Genomic DNA, 18,915 nt, shown 5'->3' with positions numbered 1-18,915 from the left:
ATGCCACAGGGTTTCTGAAGAGCCTTCACCACTTTGGAAGGCTGGAGCAGTTTCCAGGCATTTATTGTTTAAGCACCACTATACTTCATGGAGTACCCCAGTGTGGTTCCCTTTTGACTTATGTGGAAACGGATTGGCTCACTGACCAATGTGAGATCAGTGAAGGAGACAGATCTGAGAAGGTCTCATATAGTCACACCACCAAATCCTCTGTCCCAAAATGATGGTAGTATTAATAATCACAGAATGTCAGGGGTTGGAAGGGACCTGGAAAGCTCATCCAGTGCAATCCCCCCATGGAGCAGGAACACCCAGCTGAGGTTACACAGGAAGGTGTCCAGGCGGGTTGGAATGTCTGCAGAGAAGGAGACTCCACAACCCCCCTGGGCAGCCTGGGCCAGGCTCTGCCACCCTCACCATGAAGAAGTTTCTCCTCATATTTACGTGGAACCTCTTGTGTTCCAGTTTGAACCCATTACCCCTTGTCCTACCATTGGTTGTCACCGAGAAGAGCCTGGCTCCATCCTCCTGACACTCACCCTTTAGATATCTGTAAACATTAATGAGTCCCCCCTCAGTCTCCTCTTGTCCAGCTCCAGAGCCCCAGCTCCCTCAGCCTTTCCTCACACGGGAGATGCTCCACTCCCTTCAGCATCTCTGTTGCCCTGCGCTGGACTCTCTCCAGCAGTTCCCTGTCCTGCTGGAACTGAGGGGCCACAGCTGGACACAAGATTCCAGGTGTGGTCTCCCCAGGGCAGAGTAGAGGGGCAGGAGAACCTCTCTGACCTACTGACCACCCCCCTCTGTAGAGTTATTTTCCCCTCCCAGTCACACTTCTGTGCAAAATAGAAGCGGAAATATACTATATGAACAATATAAGACAAGGGGTTTCTGCATTATAGAAAGGGCCTGCAATGTTACACATTACAGAAAACACACATATGTATATTTATTTTTAGAACACAGATGGAAATACATCTACCCACCCAGACTTTTCACACTCATTTTCAGAAAGGCAACAAATTAAGAATGCAAAAACTTTATTAGCATAAAAAGTACATATTCAGCAATCAATACTCAAATTCCTTCACAGCACCAGGCATGTTTGATACATTTTTCTGTATCTGCTACAGTTGGAGGAAGAAGGAGTTATAAGATGTCAGAGGTTTAAGTTAGAGTGAGGTTGGATATGGTTTTTTTGTTCCTTTTGTGCTTTTTTTAAGTTATGTAAACAATTCAGAGTGAAACCTGTACAAGAAGAACATTTGCTACCATTTGTACACTTTAAAAAGTTAAATAAAACCAATTTCAGCAATACAAAAAGCAATATAAAAAGTATTCAGATGCATGACAAATGCACCAGAAGAAGAAAATGTAGAAGGATACAGCAAATAAGTGAACGTGTTCTAAAAGTTAGTTCATACTGGCAATCCTCTGTAAATATCTGTATGGCTCAACATGAAAAACATTATAAAGTCACTTGGTTCCTTCAGAGATCTGTGCAGTCACATCTATTTTATCTTCACTAAACATGAATATACTAGAATAGACCAATTAAAAGAATAAGAAATGTTTACCCAAGTTTAACCCTTCAAGCTGCCTACTTGATAGATTACTAGACAGAGGTAGATGTCCAGTATTAGTGGCCAAGCTATTCTAGGAAGACCCTTGAGCTATCTTGGCAAGTTTTCACATTCAAAGCCGATGCCAAAAGGCTTCATAGATGAAGGACGCCTTTCAAAAAGCCAGCCAGAAAATCTGCACTGCTGATGGACATGGTTGCAGTTACACTGCTGAAAGTGAAGAGTATATAAGAGTGAATCACTCACCAGACCACTGAAAGGACACCACTGATCAAGCGCTAAAGCTCATGCAGTCATTTTAACAAAAGTGAAATTAATTTGTTCATTTCCTATGTTTATTTTAGAAGCTGAACAAGTGCTGCTGATCCGGCTCATAACTAGTCAAAATAAGACTGCAGGGTACCACGGCGGCGGATATCGCATGTCCAGCAATGGAAACCACCTCCCAATGAATTGGCATGGCGAATGTTCACTTTAATTGTAGAGATGCCTGCAAGAAACATATATTGCATACTTGAAAATTAAAATCTCAGATTCATGCGGTAAGCTTTGATGAGAACATTAGATAATGCTTTATCAGATCCTATGGCTAGATGCAAGTACAGAAAGTATTTCCTACTCATTTGTTAAGAATTTCTTTTCCCAGATTCTAGGCAGAGAATAACCCAGGAACATAGCCGGCCTGTTTATTCCAGCAATACCCTCAGGAATACACAGTGCCTGGAGCACTGCTGGTGTTTGATGTGTTATGATACGCCGATAATAAAAACAAAAATTCTGTTTTTGCGGTATGTGAGGAATTAGCCAAAATTCTGCTACAATATATGACCAGGGCACAATTGCATAAATCCGTGTGAGCATTTATGGTTCGGATACTGAATGTGCTCTTTCAAGAAAAGACGCGTTCAAAGTACAGAGCTCTGACTCCTCTTTTCTCTGAAGAGGGAAAGAGGCTGTTGTACTTGCTACCTGGGTTAAACTTCCTCCCGCTTCTTTTCGGCTCTGCTGTTTCAGCTGTGGCTTAGCTTACGCAAAGTCCTGACAGATGACGAGGATCAGAAGACTCTTCTGTTATCAAGTTTGCCTTTCTGCTTCTTGGTACTTTCAGGAGCAGCTCAGTAGAATCCATAATCTAGGTCAGCAACAGTCTCGTTCCGGGTAAACCCATTTCAGTTCTAGGAACTTAGTGACTACAGCAGTTTATTTAGAACTCACACAGACTGTGAAGTTTGAGTGTGACAGATGTGTCATGATTAGCATTAATAGCCTCATTTTTAAGTACTTTCAAGCATCTATGAATCCTCAGCTCCTCGGTCATGCAGAGTATTAAAAAACCCTAAGACTGAAAAGCTAAGTGACTCACTAAAGGTTGTGTAGTCAGTCTTCAAAAGCAGATTAAAGCATTAGACTGCTTTGTTCTCGCCTGCAATCTGTCTCAGATTTGAGGGAAGCTTCAGTAAGTACTCACACCCATGGCAACAACCCTCCTTCTGTGTTCACAGGTGCCATCTTCCACCTTTGGATCATTCTCTCCTTCCCATCGTTTTTCTCCCTTTAAAGGAGATTTTGCTACCGAGGAGTATTATCTTTTACTCCGCAATGCAATGACCCCTCAGTTCCTTGACTTCTCATCTATCCATCAATATTCTTTCTACCCTGCCAACTTCTGTATCACCATGCAGGTACCCCGCAGCAATAGTCAGCTGGCTGCAGCACCAAGCGATTGGGCTGCCCTCCTACTAACCAGCTATGAGCCACAAGTAGATCTACGCCCCCAGCGTGGTGGGAGCTGTTGGATTCACTGTACGAGTTCAGATTTTAAAATCTGTATTATTTGTCTTCGGAGTTTTCTGTGCATAATAAGACTTTCGAATTTGATATTCTATTACAGTTCTCCTGCCAATGCGTATCTAAAGGAATTCCACCCTATCATGAGGTTACATCTCACAGGACTCAGATTTTCCACAAATGAGCAAAAATAGCTGGGTTGAGTGGTCTTAATTTGACAGTTTAAAGTACAGTGGGTTTGAAGCTAGAAAAATCTGAAAGCATTTTGGCAATGAGGGACAGCCAGTTCTACATCACTCAGCACTATGAGCACTCAACCTCTCCCAGACAGATTTTGACCTCCAAACTGGACAATTTTACATTAAAAAAGCCTCAATCAAAGCATGCTAGCAGTACCTTTAATTGCGATTCATACCTTTATTTGCTGCAAGCTGTAAGATTCATATGACTGAAGTACTCAGGAGAGAAATGACCGAATTCTTCTTACTTGCTAATCCCGTCATTCGAGTACCTTTTGTACTGCTGGCTGCTTTGACCACTTTAAGTGAAACCTCCCTTAATGTGCATAGCTGATAAAAACTGTTTTAAGTATACATTGAAATATGTAAGGACATACCCAGGTTTTCAAACATCTTCTGAATTGATGTCTCATTGGCATCTACCATCACACGCTTCTCATCCAGCATTAGGACATTCATGGAGAGCCATTTAGAAGACATCCACAGGGGGTGATCTAAGCACATGAGAATGAACCTTCTATAATGACTGTAGATTTTGTACCAATGTCACCCCATATTAATACTCTTAAGAATACTTTTGGAATTATTAAAAAGAAAGATTGAATATACCATCTGGGATGAGCGGCACTGGGGGCTGAATCACGGTCCAGCCTGCTTTCTTGAAGAGCTCAATCTGAAAGAGCAATTTAATTACATTCTAAACAGGGTTCTTTAAGTATCATATTATGTTCTCCAACCTGTGCCACATTTTCTCAGGTTACTTCAATGACATCTCCTTTCCTTTTGCCTTCCTTCAAGTTCCACATACAGCATTTGTTTCTACTCTTTTTATATATGTTAGGTAGACTATGTTAAAGATAAAAGGTAACATGCAGTTTAGATCCTGTGAAGTAAAGATATTAGTAACAGCACAAAGTATGAAATTCTTTATTTTTTGTATTATTTCTTCCCATATGACTGTAAAAACCGTTGATATTACACGGACATTTATATAAACAAAACCACCCAAAATAACACATAAAATTGTTTGCATCATGTTTCACAAGGAACTCAATATGCGGTTTATTCAACAAAGGGAACAAAATAAAGGCATCCTAGGGAATAATTTATGTCTCTAAGAATTATACAATTAAGTTAAAAGTAAGAGGATGATAATTTGGCTAAGGAGAATCGACTTTTCAACTTCTTTGCCCGAATACTTGGAAGAGCTCTTTATTCAAGTGTTACCACGAGATGGAGCTCCGACCCTGAACACTCAATAACCCGCCTGGCCTGCCAGGATTTTAAAGAAAAGGGGAGGAAAATACTATGATTGTTTAAAACAAATATTTTCTCATCATGGATATTACAAGAGGCAGTAATTCAAGGGGACTATCTGCATTGAAACCACTTGCTGAGAAGAGACTAATATTGTTTCTAAGCGCTATTTTGTGCGCGTGGTTCCACCATCTCTGCTGCCGCAGCTCTAACCCGCTGACGCTGTATCTGCTCAGCTGCTCCCATGTGGTTGTACAGCTCGGAAATCACAGGGATCCTCACTAAAAACCTCAAGTAATGACAGTACAGGTAACGTGTATAACAGAGATGAGCTTGTACTCTCTGGAAGGCTTTCTGATACAATTGCACTGTTCAGCAATATCACCTTTTCTCAGGGTGAAGTAGTAGGTTTGACACACTGAGGCATATGTTTCTTTCCTGCTCTTCCGAAAGTATTTCTCACCCGGTTATTCAAAGCTGAATGTCTGAGCAATTACCAGCCTCCTGCTACTGGTACAGTTAATAATACCAAAGTAGAGGCTTCCAAAATAGAAACAAAAGTGGGATTACTCACCTAAGCGGCAGAAACCCCTCAATTTCTCCTTGGATACAGTTAATATATTTACGTAGTGGCAGTGTTCAGAGAAGCACCATATCCTACGTACTTGCTTTGCTCCTACATTATTACAAAATAGATCCCTTCCACCATATTTAAACTATGTACATAGGAAGAAACACACAAGACACTCACCTTGCCTCACAATAAGGAATAAGAAAACTGGGGGAGAACGATGGTCATTGCACCGATTAGAAAGTTCTAGAGCCAAGATGCAAATACATCTATAAGTTCCTGAACAACTCTCTGAGTGCTGTTTACATTCAATAATTTAATATTATTCAAGTGTATACCAAATAAACTTGTGGATTAGCGGTTATCCAGGAGGGATAATCCAGTTGAGTCATTTCTAAACACAAACCACTTTTCTCTCCGCTACACTCTTACCTGGTGGCAGGGACGGTCTGGGTTAGAGAGCACAAGACCAGGTCCAATTATATTAAAAGTAGCATCAATGTGCATAGGGTTAGGGTCCTTAAAGGATATTACATGCACTCTATAGTGTGGTGCAAGATGTCGCCTCATCCATTCAATGCCCATGTAATTCGTAACCTGAAAAGAGGACAAAGGAATTTTTACTAGGCTGGAATATAAACTGCTTAGTTTATCCAAGGTTTTATTTAAATACGTATTAAATGCCAAAATTATAGAAGTTTGTGCCTTTAGTTAACCTCTTAGCTGTAAGATAGTCTCATCCTGTGTATCACATATTCTACAAACAGCAACTTCTTTTGTCAACACTTATTTTAATGCCGTTCAGGAATTTAAGATGACATAAATCCAAGTATAAATCATTAAGATAAACACCAAAACAGTTAGAAGAGACATTTGTTTACCTGGCTTCTTTGAACGAAGATATCTCTTCCAGCTCTAATGAAGTCAGCAGCATCAAAGCATGGCTCAAATTCTGTAGTTACAAATTTTCCCTGAGCAGCCAGTTTGTGCCTGTCTTCAACAGAGCTGATTGGATAATCCTAGTTATAAGAGAATGAATAACAACTTTAGGTTGGAGATGGTCAGGGAAAGTTTTCAAACTATTTGCTACTGAGGAGCATTTTGAAATTAAGAAAATACGTTTCTATTGATATCTAGTATGTTCCTTACCAATGGAGCTTAACTATCAGTCCAACAAATCACTGCACAGTGACACAAATACCAGTAGGCAGGCTATTTCCTAACAAGGGTGAACTCCCTACTTTTTTCCACATTTTAGAATAGAGCAGTACTTCAAACTATAATAGAAGGTAGATCTACAGGAATTTAAATAGGTCTTAGAATGAGACAATGCAATTAAGAAGAAACAAGGTGGAAAAAACAGCATGAACAAAACCTACTAGATAAGTAAGCATGCTTTGTAACAGGCTCTGGAAGTTTTCTAGTATTGACAGATTACTTCAAGGTAATTTTGTTTAACAAAGGCTTCTTTGCATCACTGATAAGATGTCATCATTCCCAGAAAGTTATAATCATTCCACAACCAGTTTTACTGGACTTATTGTAGATGCTCTTATGAAGATACTAATGCATTTGGGGGCCTATAGGAAACTACCAAAATTGTCTGAGTCTAAATTATTATGAAAGAAAAATTAAAAAAGAAGATATTCACTTGAAGGGTAAATACTCACAGTTTAGATCCTCCACTATTTCTTTTGTGTAACTTTCAAAATTCTAATCAACATGCAATACAAGGATTATGAGGGGTTTTTCTGTGACAAAATATTTATTCTTTTGCACTTTCCTGATATACTCAGGACATATGGACTCTCAATACTTTCAAGTAATCTCTGTGATGTCTTTCTAGCATTCCTTCCTCTTTAGTAATGCTAAGTTACAGCCAATAATCAAAACAAGTCAAATCGGACTTGAATTCAATAAGCACATCTTCCTGTTTCTTATTCCCTAATTACACACACTCAGTTTCCCTTGGAAAGGCTACAGAAAATCAGCAAACATTAGAAAAATCCACAACTTTTCAGAGTCGCTTTTTTCCACCCATCCCCACCTCCAATTTTGTGACACTCAGCTATCAGGCTGAAGCTATCAACAACATTCTGTATAACCAGAACTGAAGGTTTGAAGCGACATGAGAACAATACCTGATCATAGAGTTCATCTGCCATTGTGGGTTTGGGGGCAGTTGTCCACTTAGCGCCACAGTTGAAATAATCCTTGATTATTCGCCTATATGCTCTATACTCAAAAAAACGAGCACGCCAAGCCATAGGCGCTTCAATAATCTCATTTCCCACCACCAGCAGTATGTCTCTTGGCATGGCAGCGTACATACCTGAAAAGAAAAAGGCCATTAACCTACAGACAAATATGCTTTTCTCAGCTCTTCCAGCTCACTCACTTCTCACCTTTTTACCATTACTTGTATCCAAAGGACTGGCAAAATGCATCTTTACATAAATCAGGAAACCAGAGCTTAATCTGAGGTCCTTACATTCTTCAGAAAGTTTTCAGTGTGACTTTTTTTATTCAAAATACATAAAAGATTTTGCTACACAGCCTCACTCGTAACAAGTTCACAGGTAGATGGAAGCCATCCACAATGTACAAGCCTCCACTTCATCATTTTGTTAGTGGAAATTAACTAGATGAATGCTTTTGAATTACTCAGATGGCTTTAAAAGGTAATGATGGGTAGCAAGTTCTCTACAAGTGGAACTAATTTCCTTATAAGCCATCCTTTTAAAAAGTAACAGCACAGAAAGGGACTTTGATGCAACACAGAACTAGTGCAGGGAGACAGTCCCATTGGACCTTTCATTATTAGTTCCCTAATGAATTTGAATTCCACTAGAACAACTTAAGAACACCACAAGAACATGAAGGGAGCCTGGAGACTATGCTTGATGCAAAGCTGAGTATGAGCCAGTGTCCTCTCATTGCAAATAACCAAAGCCATATGATGCTATACAAGGAGGGATGTGGCCAGTAGGTAAAGGGACATGGAAATTTCCTTGACACTAGTGATGATCCTCCTGGAAAACTGTTTCCAGCTTTGGCATCCATAGTTTAAGATGGATCCAACTCTAGGATGCTACAAAGGGCCATCAAGACAGTCAGGGGGTCCTTACAGAACATGACCTGGGATGGGAAGTGGAGGGACCTCTGCTTATTTCATGTGGTGAGTAGGGTTCAAAGCAGTAACAGCCTACAGCTAATTTCAGGACCATTAAACATGACAGATGAACACTTGTTGGTAGCAGCAGTGACAATCTAGCAAGGGAATCCGGCAACAGATGCCATTGTGTAATGTTCAGGTTAGGTATTAGGAAAACATTTTTCATTAGCAAGTCCATGCAGCACTGAAACAGGTCAGCAAACCAGATGGCAGAATCTCCATCCCTGGAGATTTTCCAAATCACAGCTACACAAAGCCATCACCGACCTCCTCTAGCACTGGCAATAATCCTGCTCCAAGCAAGAAGGTAGAATAGATGACAACCAAAATGTCTCAGACGAGGGCTAAACAGACAAGGCCTTCAACAATGGACGAACATTTACCTGTAGACTCAAAATCAGGTGTTTTATACTTCACAGACCAGTCAATTGGATCAGGCCTCTTGACAATTACACCTTCTCTTCTCAAAATATTGCACATCTCTTCAATTTCAGCAACAGCTTTTTTAACATGGTCTTTGGGGAAGCTCTGGCCTCCAAATTTCTCATAAAATCCCCAATATTTTTCATATGTGTTTGCCTGAAACAAAAGAACAGGTAAGTGACAAAGAATAAACATCAATTGTCTTGGCGGAGTGGAATAGATGCATAAGACCCAATTCTTAATATTCAAAGTTTCTTGCTCTTCTTTCACCGACTTCCCATTGCTTTCTATATGTTAGGACATTAATATGTTGCAGTGTGCATTATATTTGATTCCTGCAATATTTTGAAGAGTTGCTAAGAATTGTTATTGTCCTGCTGATTCCTTTAAAATAAAGAGGCGGGTGGTGGGATGGAGGATGAAAGAAAGAGGGAAGCTTCAATGCTCCAGATAAACGTTCCATTATTCCTAGTTGAGAATCCCTATCCCGGTATTAATAGCACTCTGCTGACTTTATTTTTTGCCTTTACTACTTCTATTTATACACACCACTGGCAAGGTTTCACTCAGATGTTTTACGATGTGCATGTGTCCAGTCATTAACCTTCTGTAAGTGCAGGCGATAGTTGTGAATGGCTGATATCCTCACAAATACCTCCATACAGGAGCAAAATGAAGGTTCAGCTGTACGTGCTACGCAGGCTCATAGACCTGGCAGACAGTTTCAGTACTGCTGACAGATTGTCTCTTCCCCTATTTAGCCATAGCCCTACAGAAAGTCTCATTACTTACCAAATCACAGATGAAAACCAAGAGACTACATTACACTTCAGTTAGTATTTAGTGGCTAATATCGGTCCTTAATACACTAGACCTGTACAAACACACCAAGCACAGCAAATCCTATAGACTCTGCTATTTAATAAGGCTAGCAGAGGTGTTTTTAAGTTAAAACAACCTTGAGCTCATCTCCAAAATGAGCGTGTAGAGGTCACCTTGTTAAAAGTCTCACTTCAGTATTGTCACAGTGGTGACATCAGGAATTCTAAAGCCATCCTAAGTAGCATGCTTTGCTGGCTAGAAGGGACCATACTTCAGGTACAGCAGCAGTCTAGAAAATACAAGAGATACCGAATTCACCTATCAGGGTTGGATTAAAACAAGAACATTTAGAGGTCTAAATCCTCTGCTGCTAAAATGCTGTGATAGTCTTCTCAAGTTAAAAACTAATTAAAACTAATGTCCTAGTTCTCATTGTTAAGAAGATCCAGACACATAATGGAATCAAATGATGCTCCTTCAGTTCCGTATCTCCTTGAAAGTACTTCGTTTAGATTTATACGCTGTGAAACCAACAGTTTTGATGGGTCTCTGCTAACACTAACACAACAGAGGAAAACGTGCGTATCGCATCCTTCCTGAAGAAATCTATTCTTTTTCTCTAAGCGAGGTCGTGGGTAATTTGATCACCTCAGGCTTGCCAGCTGTTCAGAAGTCACATGCAGATCACATGAAGTGCCTCGCATGCCTATGGAAACCCGTTCTGCTAATGAGACAAATTTGTCTTAAGGACTAAAGCTGGTTATTTTCAGAGCCACCCATGAGGTATTCAGATCTCGTTAATTCCCCAGAGTTGCAGCTCCCCTCTTCACCAGGTGTCCCCTAGAAACGCCTTTTCAACAGAGAAATTACACCAGTCTTTCACTAATATGATGGCATCATCTTAAAGTTATGCAGAGTAAGGGTTAACAACACAACACCGCTCCTATTCCCCATCTTCTGAATAACCAGGAAAAGGGTATATGGCTGGAACATCTATTTCATACCAATTCAGTGTTGAGATTTCAGGCCCCTTTGATCATATACATACAATTCATTTCAGACTGTCCAAAAAGTGCCTCATCCAGGAAAGAGAAAAGGGCTTTAAATAATCTCCCCAATGCACTTTATAACCTACTGTCTGAGAGCAACTGAGAAACTGTAGCAGCATTTAAGAAAAAACCTTTGTTTTCAGAAAGAAAGCTATAAGGAAAATATTGTCTTTAAAAACCAGCAGAATTACTCCTATTGTTGCTATGTATTTTAAACATTCATCGTGGGAAATAATTAGCATTATCAATATTAACACTCTTGAGATGTACCTTAAAGCTAGTAACGACAGTTATTAAATTAAGCACATTGAAAGAGAAATTCAGATCAAAATGCTTTTTGCCTAATTCAGTGTTAAGTACTTCCCTCCAGCTTCTCACTCAAGATATAACGATCTGTGGTAACAACACCTCTTTTCAAAAAATGCATTATTATTCACAAAATATACAGAAAAACCTTGCAGAGTCCAGAGCTATAAAGCTCAATGTTTGACTGTCAGCTGCTTCAGAAGAATACGTCTGAACTGTGAATTTTTGATCCAAGTGCCAATTCAAAAAAGGGCGTCTTCCTAATTAAAGTGGTTGTTAACCTCCTAGCTAAGATTTCCCATGCTTCCCAACAGTGTATTTACCTCTACATAACCTACGTAGCCCTTTCAGGCTCCCAGAAGAATATGTAATAGTCTTAGCTCATTCATTTTCATCAGATATGTAGGGCTCTGTGTTCAGTTCATTCCTTCCATCTCCTTATGGCAAGCACATCGTTCCTGCATCACAGCAAAAAGTCTTGTGTAGAAGAAAAGCATGTCTCAAAGTACAACAGAGTGCTAAATAGAGCCATACTCCCACACTAAAATACTTTCCGAGTACACACGTGTACAATTCTAACACACAACTTAGAAGGATCTCAGAGCACAACTGTTATCATTTCAGATATGTTTTTTTGAAGCATCTCAGGTCCAAGGCCTCAATTTTTCCGTATACAACTCAAATTCGCTAGTTTTAACCTGTGGTTTAAAACTTCACAACGCAGTTTAAAACTCCATAACCAATGACCCCCACTCATACTTGGCAGAAGGCGTGTGATACACATCAACCCTGGTACCGCTGCTCACGGGGACAGCAACAGGGATTTCTGGCTGCTGTATTATCCTGGAACAACACATATACATGCCTTAACTCTCAGCCATACAAAGATTTGAACAATAACTGAATCTATTAATATATTTCAGTATTGGCAAGGCAGGATTTGGACTACTGTTTGGGTTATTCAGCAATGCCCCCAGGTAAAGTTAAAGCATGCTGTAGAAATGCAACAGGAAGACAAAAGCAGAGGAAACCAGAAGAAACCACATCTCAGCTAGCGTGTTCTATTATTATTACCTGCCGTGGCCAACGTATGATATAGACTTGGCAGTTTACATAAAACAAAGTTAAAGCTTGCTTTAGCACCAAGTTGTAGGTGTTTGAATTGCAGAGGTAATTCCATACTTAAATATTCCTCACTGAGCTTTTGCTATTGCATGTAACAGAAAGTGAAGTTCTGATCTCATTTGATGAGTTATGGATTAATAGGCACTAGAACCCGGCTAGCTATATAATATGTCACACATGCAAGCTAGACATTTGAAAGAGTACTTCTTCTGACATTAAAGCAAGACCTTGGCCACTACCTGAGAACAGCATTTTGCCTCATTTAATGTTATACAATGTAACACACACTTTTTTCATTATTCCTTCTGTACATTCACTATGGCAGTTGAACATACATACACTTGTGTATTAAAAATGCCAATCCTCACGTGCTTCTTTTTCTGAAGCTGCTAGAATATCTTCGGAGTGTCTGAAACAGGATTCCAAAGGTTGATAACTGAGCTCCAGCTTTCAAGGAGTAAATACAACCATAATGAAGTCAGTGGTCAAGTTTTCATTGCACTCACTGAGGCCAAGATATCATCTCAAACATCCCAGTGTAAGTCAATGATTACTCTTCTATCTGGGGATTAGAACTACTGAGCTGCAGTAATTCATTCACACTCCTCCAAACAGTTTTGCCCAGAATCATAGCACAGATTCTGAAGAAAAACATACAAACATAAAAGGGGCTGGAGGAAGAACAGTCTTCTCCACAAGTACAACCCAAACTTCCTCTAAACTACCACTTTCAGCACTTTAAACATATTTTTAGTATATCTATTTGCCATTCCCCCAATGTCAGAATGGAAGAATTCCCTTTTCTGTTTTCAACTGAGGTCTTCTGGTCAACTTTGTCAAGATAGCCTTTAACATTTTACTAAGGTCTCTTAATTAGAAGTGTGCCATCTCATTTTGCTGTGATAGCCACAGGCTACATGCTGCCTTGAAGGCAGAACTGTACTGTGACACTGGAAGAGAACAACTCAAAATCATGCCCACAATGCAGGTAACAACACATACTTGGCAACTTTAAAGTCCAGGTAAAGTACACACTCAAAATCTGGAGGAAACCCATTGTTTGAATGTTCCTATTCTAAAATACCATATTTCAGAGAACAAAGAAATGTGGATTTATTTAGGTTGCTGTTGCACTTTTCAGCACAGAAAACCCCTGGTAAACAGAGAAGCAATTCCATACAACGCTTACTGTAGCACATGAGTTCCAGTGAGCTATTTAAGAGCTATTTTGAATGAATGGTCCTGCTACTCTATAGCTATAGCACTCAGTCTTTCAGAGACTATTAATTAGAAGACTACATTTTTTCAGGTGATAACCCTACTTAGTTTTGAGCCCGATTAAACTTTCATCAATTCTACCAACTATCTCAAACGCTAGAGAGTGTACTTTGACAGCATCAGGGCTATAAGAATAATTAGAATGCATTAGAACAGACTGTGCATATTAGAAATTCTCTCCACTATTCTGCTAAAACAGCCAATTGAGGTGGAAGTAGGAAGAAATACACTGATGTGGCTATGCTGGAAAACTTCACAGGGGTAAACAACTAGTTTGAAAGAAGAATCATCAAAAGTAAATACCGCACCTCGTGTCCTGTAAAGGTAAGCAAATTGTACATACACGAATCACATTATTTCCTATTTAAGGTTGTTTTTTGTTGTTGTTTACCTTAACCTCCACAGAAAAAGGTGGGACACAAGCATTTTCAGCTCTTCCCACAATGACCTCTTCCAGCGGGTCCCATTCATTGTATGAGCAAACAGGACAGTCCTTAGGCACAGGGCTCGCCTTGTTGTCAGCAGCAGCAAAGGTGTTCTGGGAGGCCGTAGCTGCCTGGGTGCTCTGGAAAGATCGCTGCACCCATCCTGTAAAGACTCTTCCAAGCTTGAAATAAAAATAAGAACGAAAATTATGTTTCCCTTCCAAAAGGCAATGGTTCAGTCCACCAGTGCCTTACACTGTTATCCCAAAGCAATGTACGTTATTTGAAGCATTAACAAACACACACAGTTTGTTACGGCCATTCTAATTTATTCACAGCCCGCTAGATGCTTAAACAATTCACCTTTTCGAATCAAGTTGTGCTCATAGCAGCACAGCATCGACAGTGGCAACTGGAGGCACCAAACTCTGTGCTGCTGAACTGAGAGGATGAGCCTCAATCCAAAAAGAGCCTGCATCCCGCTCCCCGGCTCTCGGAGCACCCCCGTCCCTCCCGGCGGAGCATCCTCAGCCCCAGCCCCCCCGAGCGCGGCGGCGCTGCCTGGCACCAACCCGCGAACTGATGTAATGCGCCGCTTCGGCTCCCCGGCTCCCCCCGCGGAAGCACCGCACTCGCAGCATCCCTGCCGGCAGGACAGGACCGGACCGGACCGGGCAACGCAGCTCCGCGCAGCTCCGCGCCCGCCCCCGCCACCAGCGCAACTACCGCTCCCCCCCGGCCCGCCGCCTTTATAGCGGCCCGACACGCCCCCGCACCGCCCAGCGCCTGCGGGGGGGCGCGGAGCCCGCTCTGGGGCGAGCTGCGCCTGTAAGATGATGAAAAGTCATCTTAACATGGAAATCTAAAAGTGTTAACTTACAATAACACACTTCCCTCCCAGCAAAATCTCCCGTGATAAAATCAACAGAAGCATCTTCAATAATACTATCTCAACAGAACTGCAGTTTACAATAAAAAATGTGTTTGCCCCCAGCTCTACTCATATTTAGCATATCCCCCTTAGCCCGATAGATTATTCCGCAACTTTGCATAAAAGTTCACTTTTAAATAATTTGATTTAAAAAGCAGGCACAGTGAAAATTAGTTTCACCCGAGCTATTCTGCTTGAAGTTATAGACATCTGCATCTTTCTTTCAAGCTCATTGTTTTTGGCCCTGCCTGTGTCACCCATGCAGCGCCCAGCCTTTCTCCAGCTTCAGTCAATGCTGCTTCAGCCTGCACTTCATCATCCAGAGCTGGTACAGCAGGGCATGGCTGTGAACAGACATGGTACTTGACGTGACTTCTGCATGTAAGATCGCAGGTAGTGTATCTAAGACTGTAGCTTATGTTCTAATATACGTTAATGCCAGTGATGTCTACCTTTTCCTGCTATGGATATGTCTGCAGGAAAAAGGTAAACATCACTGCCATTAATGTATAATAAAACATAAGCTGCAGTCTTAGAATACAGCAAATCAGCTACAGTTTAAACACGCCTTAGATAGAGGAGTAAGCAAGTTTTATTCTACTTGGTAGCTAACCATTCAGCAGTTTGCCTTTTTGGCACAGGTACACAGAACCTCTTCCGAGGAGAAACAGGACAGTGTGAGTTCTCTCTTAATGAATTTACATACTTCTCAGAGCAAAGTTATTTAATTTAGTTAGTATGATATCAAGCGTGCTTTACCCTGTTTTATAGGACTGCAGAACTTTTTCATAACTCAATTTGTTAGGACTCATTTGCCTCAAACACTATTCTTACATTAAAAAAGGATACAATAATATTCTCTTTAGTTTCAAAAAGGAATTTTCTTGATGCTCCTTAGTTCCTAGTTAAGAAATGTTGTCATCTGCTTAATTAAAGAATAAAAACAAACCCCCCAAGTTTATGCTAGTTCTGCTCAAATGCTTGTTATTTGATTCAGTTTATTTTGCTAAGGTCACTTTACTTACATTGACCTTCTAAAAAAATTAATGATTGGCTTGTGACTAAATCCAAAGGTCTTGCTTCTTTTTCTGTCCTTCTTGACTTATCAGCTAGTTTTGGACCTTTGGATCATTCTTTATCAACTCAGTTTACATAGATTTTCTGACTCTGCATAATACATCTTTTCCTGCTTACTACATATGTTTGATGCTTTATGGGGTCCCTAAAATGGTTCTTACCATCACTACAATGAGCTTTGTAATTTAAAAATAAAAAGATTCTGATGGACTGCATTTTTTCAGTAAGATATTCTTTCTCATATCTCAAAGGTCTGCTTCTTGCTTTCTTAGGGGTAGTTCCTCCTGGACAGAAGCCAACCTTCATTTGAATACAATCGAAGCAAAAATTCTTTCCTTTTCCTAACTGGCACATTTATGGTCTGACCTTGAAACCTTTACTCACGGTAAACAGCATTTTCCTTTCAGCCTTCACTGAGCAGCAGTCACTTGACTCAGATTGCCCTCACATGGGCCTTGATACCTGCAACACGATCAATGCACTAACCATATAAAATGCACTCAGTGGTATCCCCACGCCTCTCTCATCACTTGACCATCTTCTGGGTCACTTATTATAAAAAAACAAAAAATATCATTTGTCTCCTTAAAGCAATCACTTACTTATATTTCTCTGCTTACCTCTTCTTATTCCTGAAAACCCAATACAGAATTCATACAGTTCACATTCATAGGGTATCGAAGTGTCACTCCTCACAGTCCCCACTTTGTCATCAAAATGAGTCCTCTTGCATTTTGTATACCAGGTAGTTCTTTATATCATTGTCTTCTTCTACAAGAAGGACTTGATCTACCAATGTGTTTTAACTGACAAAAAATCATGGAACACAAAACCAGTAAAGATTATTCAAATGTATATAAAGCCACGTTCATTCAAATACAAGAAAGTTACTTAAACTTTGTTGACTAAGGAGGTGCTGAACCCTTTGGATCAAAAATCTTATTATAAGACCCCATAATTCATGTTAGTATACCCAATTGATAGAATGTATTGCAACACCTTGAGAGCTGAGGAGTCCTGGTAGACAGCAGGATGACCATGAGCCAGCACTGGGCCCTCATGACCAAGAAGGCCAATGGTACCTGGGGTGGGTTAGAAGGGGGTGGTCAGTAGGTCAGAGAGGTTCTCCTGCCCCTCTACTCTGCCCTGGGGAGACCACACCTGGAATATTGTGTCCAGTTGTGGCCCCTCAGTTCCAAAGGACAGGGAACTGCTGGAGAGAGTCCAGCGCAGGGCAACAAAGATGCTGCAGGGAGTGGAGCATCTCCCGTGTGAGGAAAGGCTGAGGGAGCTGGGGCTCTGGAGCTGGACAAGAGGAGACTGAGGGGGGACTCATTAATGTTCACAGATATCTAAAGGGTGAGTGTCAGGAGGATGGAGCCAGGCTCTTCTCAGTGACAACCAGTGATAGGACGAGGGGTAATGGGTTCAAACTGGAACACAGGAGGTTCCACTTAAATATGAGAAGAAACTTCTTCCCGGTGAGGGTGGCAGAGCCTGGCCCAGGCTGCCCAGGGGGGTTGTGGAGTCTCCTTCTGTGCAGACATTCCAACCCGCCTGGACACCTTCCTGTGTAACCTCATCTGGGTGTTCCTGCTCCATGGGGGGATTGCACTGGATGAGCTTTCCAGGTCCCTTCCAACCCCTGACATTCTGGGATTCTGGGATTCTGTGAGTTCACTACCCAAAAGCTTGATAATTATTATCAAAATTATGTGCTGATCTAGTACAGTTTTTTTCTGCCACTGCAAACCACACCTCAGTACAGAATTTTAACTTGAAACAGGAACTTCACATTGCTGCTATCTGGTCTATAATGATTAAATAGCAAGTTTGGGTTTTGTTTTTTTTTTAATGGAGGTCCATGCATTTTTTGTAATATTCCATCCATCATTTCTGAGTGATATAAGGTGCTTTGCAGGTTTATATAAAACCATTTCATTCTGATAACTAGGTAATCCATTTAAAGCAATGTGGTTCCAGTTAATGAAGAACATTCCCATCCAACAGCATTAGAGAATAAGATATTAAATTAAGTGGTAAAATTCTAGCTTAAAACCACAGCATTATAAAAAACGTGCAGTAGAGAGAAGTTATCCTTGGCAACAAGACCAGCGTTAGTGAAGATCAAAGTATAAACTGAGGTATGTTTTAGGACAATATCTGGTCCCAGCCTCACGTATCTTTTTCTCTAACACATATCTATTAAAGAAACAGAAGTCTCAAGGGATGATACTACTATTTAAATGTGAATTTCCATCTGTCCAGGAACTGAGGTCCTGCTTTTCAGAGCACACATTGTTTAGATTTGTAATGTGGTGCAGCAACATGCCTGAAGCAGTTGAGGGCCGTGATGTTTATGGTTAAGGAAGAGCCTACCCTTTCCTACCAGTATTTCCACTATATTACTGATTAAAACTATTTGGTATGGCATATCTGGTGTGAGCTGATCTTAATATTTACATATATTCAACAGATTTTACTTCTTCTTTTACTTTACTTACAGAAACTTAGTCTGTTCATCAATACAAAAGTGAGAGGCCTCAGTTCCTTGTAGTGCCTTGTCAAGCTGGTAAAATTCCAACAGCCTACACCCACAAGAGAACTTGGCACAGCAAATCTTATCTGTTCGCTGGCAGGAACAACACAGAAGAATCCAACGTGCTTCTTAGAAAGCAAGTTTCAGACTTGCTGAGGTTCAGAAGTCTGGACTGTTTCAGCTGGGGAGAATAAATGCACCTCAAAATGTTAAAATGACTTTTTCTTCTCTAAGCTCATAATTTTGTTGCCAACTCTGAACTCTAAAAACAGTCAAAATCTTGTGTTGCACATAATTAAAACAATGTATTTATTTTAACATATTTAA

The 18,915-nt window shown here is 40.6% G+C and overlaps 1 protein-coding gene across 1 annotated transcript; it reads right to left on the bottom strand.

Moving 5' to 3' along the window:
- Positions 1-1,056: 1,056 nt before the first annotated feature.
- Positions 1,057-14,751, bottom strand: GATM (glycine amidinotransferase). Its single transcript, XM_082060720.1, has 9 exons — positions 14,614-14,751; positions 14,008-14,223; positions 8,997-9,192; positions 7,580-7,770; positions 6,320-6,457; positions 5,871-6,035; positions 4,220-4,283; positions 3,988-4,104; positions 1,057-2,073 (listed from the first exon to the last, which is right to left on the bottom strand). The coding sequence occupies exons 1-9, from the start codon at positions 14,680-14,682 to the stop codon at positions 1,961-1,963; spliced, it is 1,269 nt and encodes a 422-aa protein (XP_081916846.1). The 5' UTR covers positions 14,683-14,751; the 3' UTR covers positions 1,057-1,960.
- Positions 14,752-18,915: the final 4,164 nt, after the last annotated feature.

Source organism: Streptopelia decaocto (genome assembly GCF_964273445.1).
Source record: "Streptopelia decaocto genome assembly, chromosome: 9".
In the NCBI taxonomy this organism is placed as follows: domain Eukaryota; kingdom Metazoa; phylum Chordata; class Aves; order Columbiformes; family Columbidae; genus Streptopelia; species Streptopelia decaocto.
Note: the sequence above shows the minus strand (reverse complement) of the source record. Positions and strands in the feature narration are given on the sequence as shown.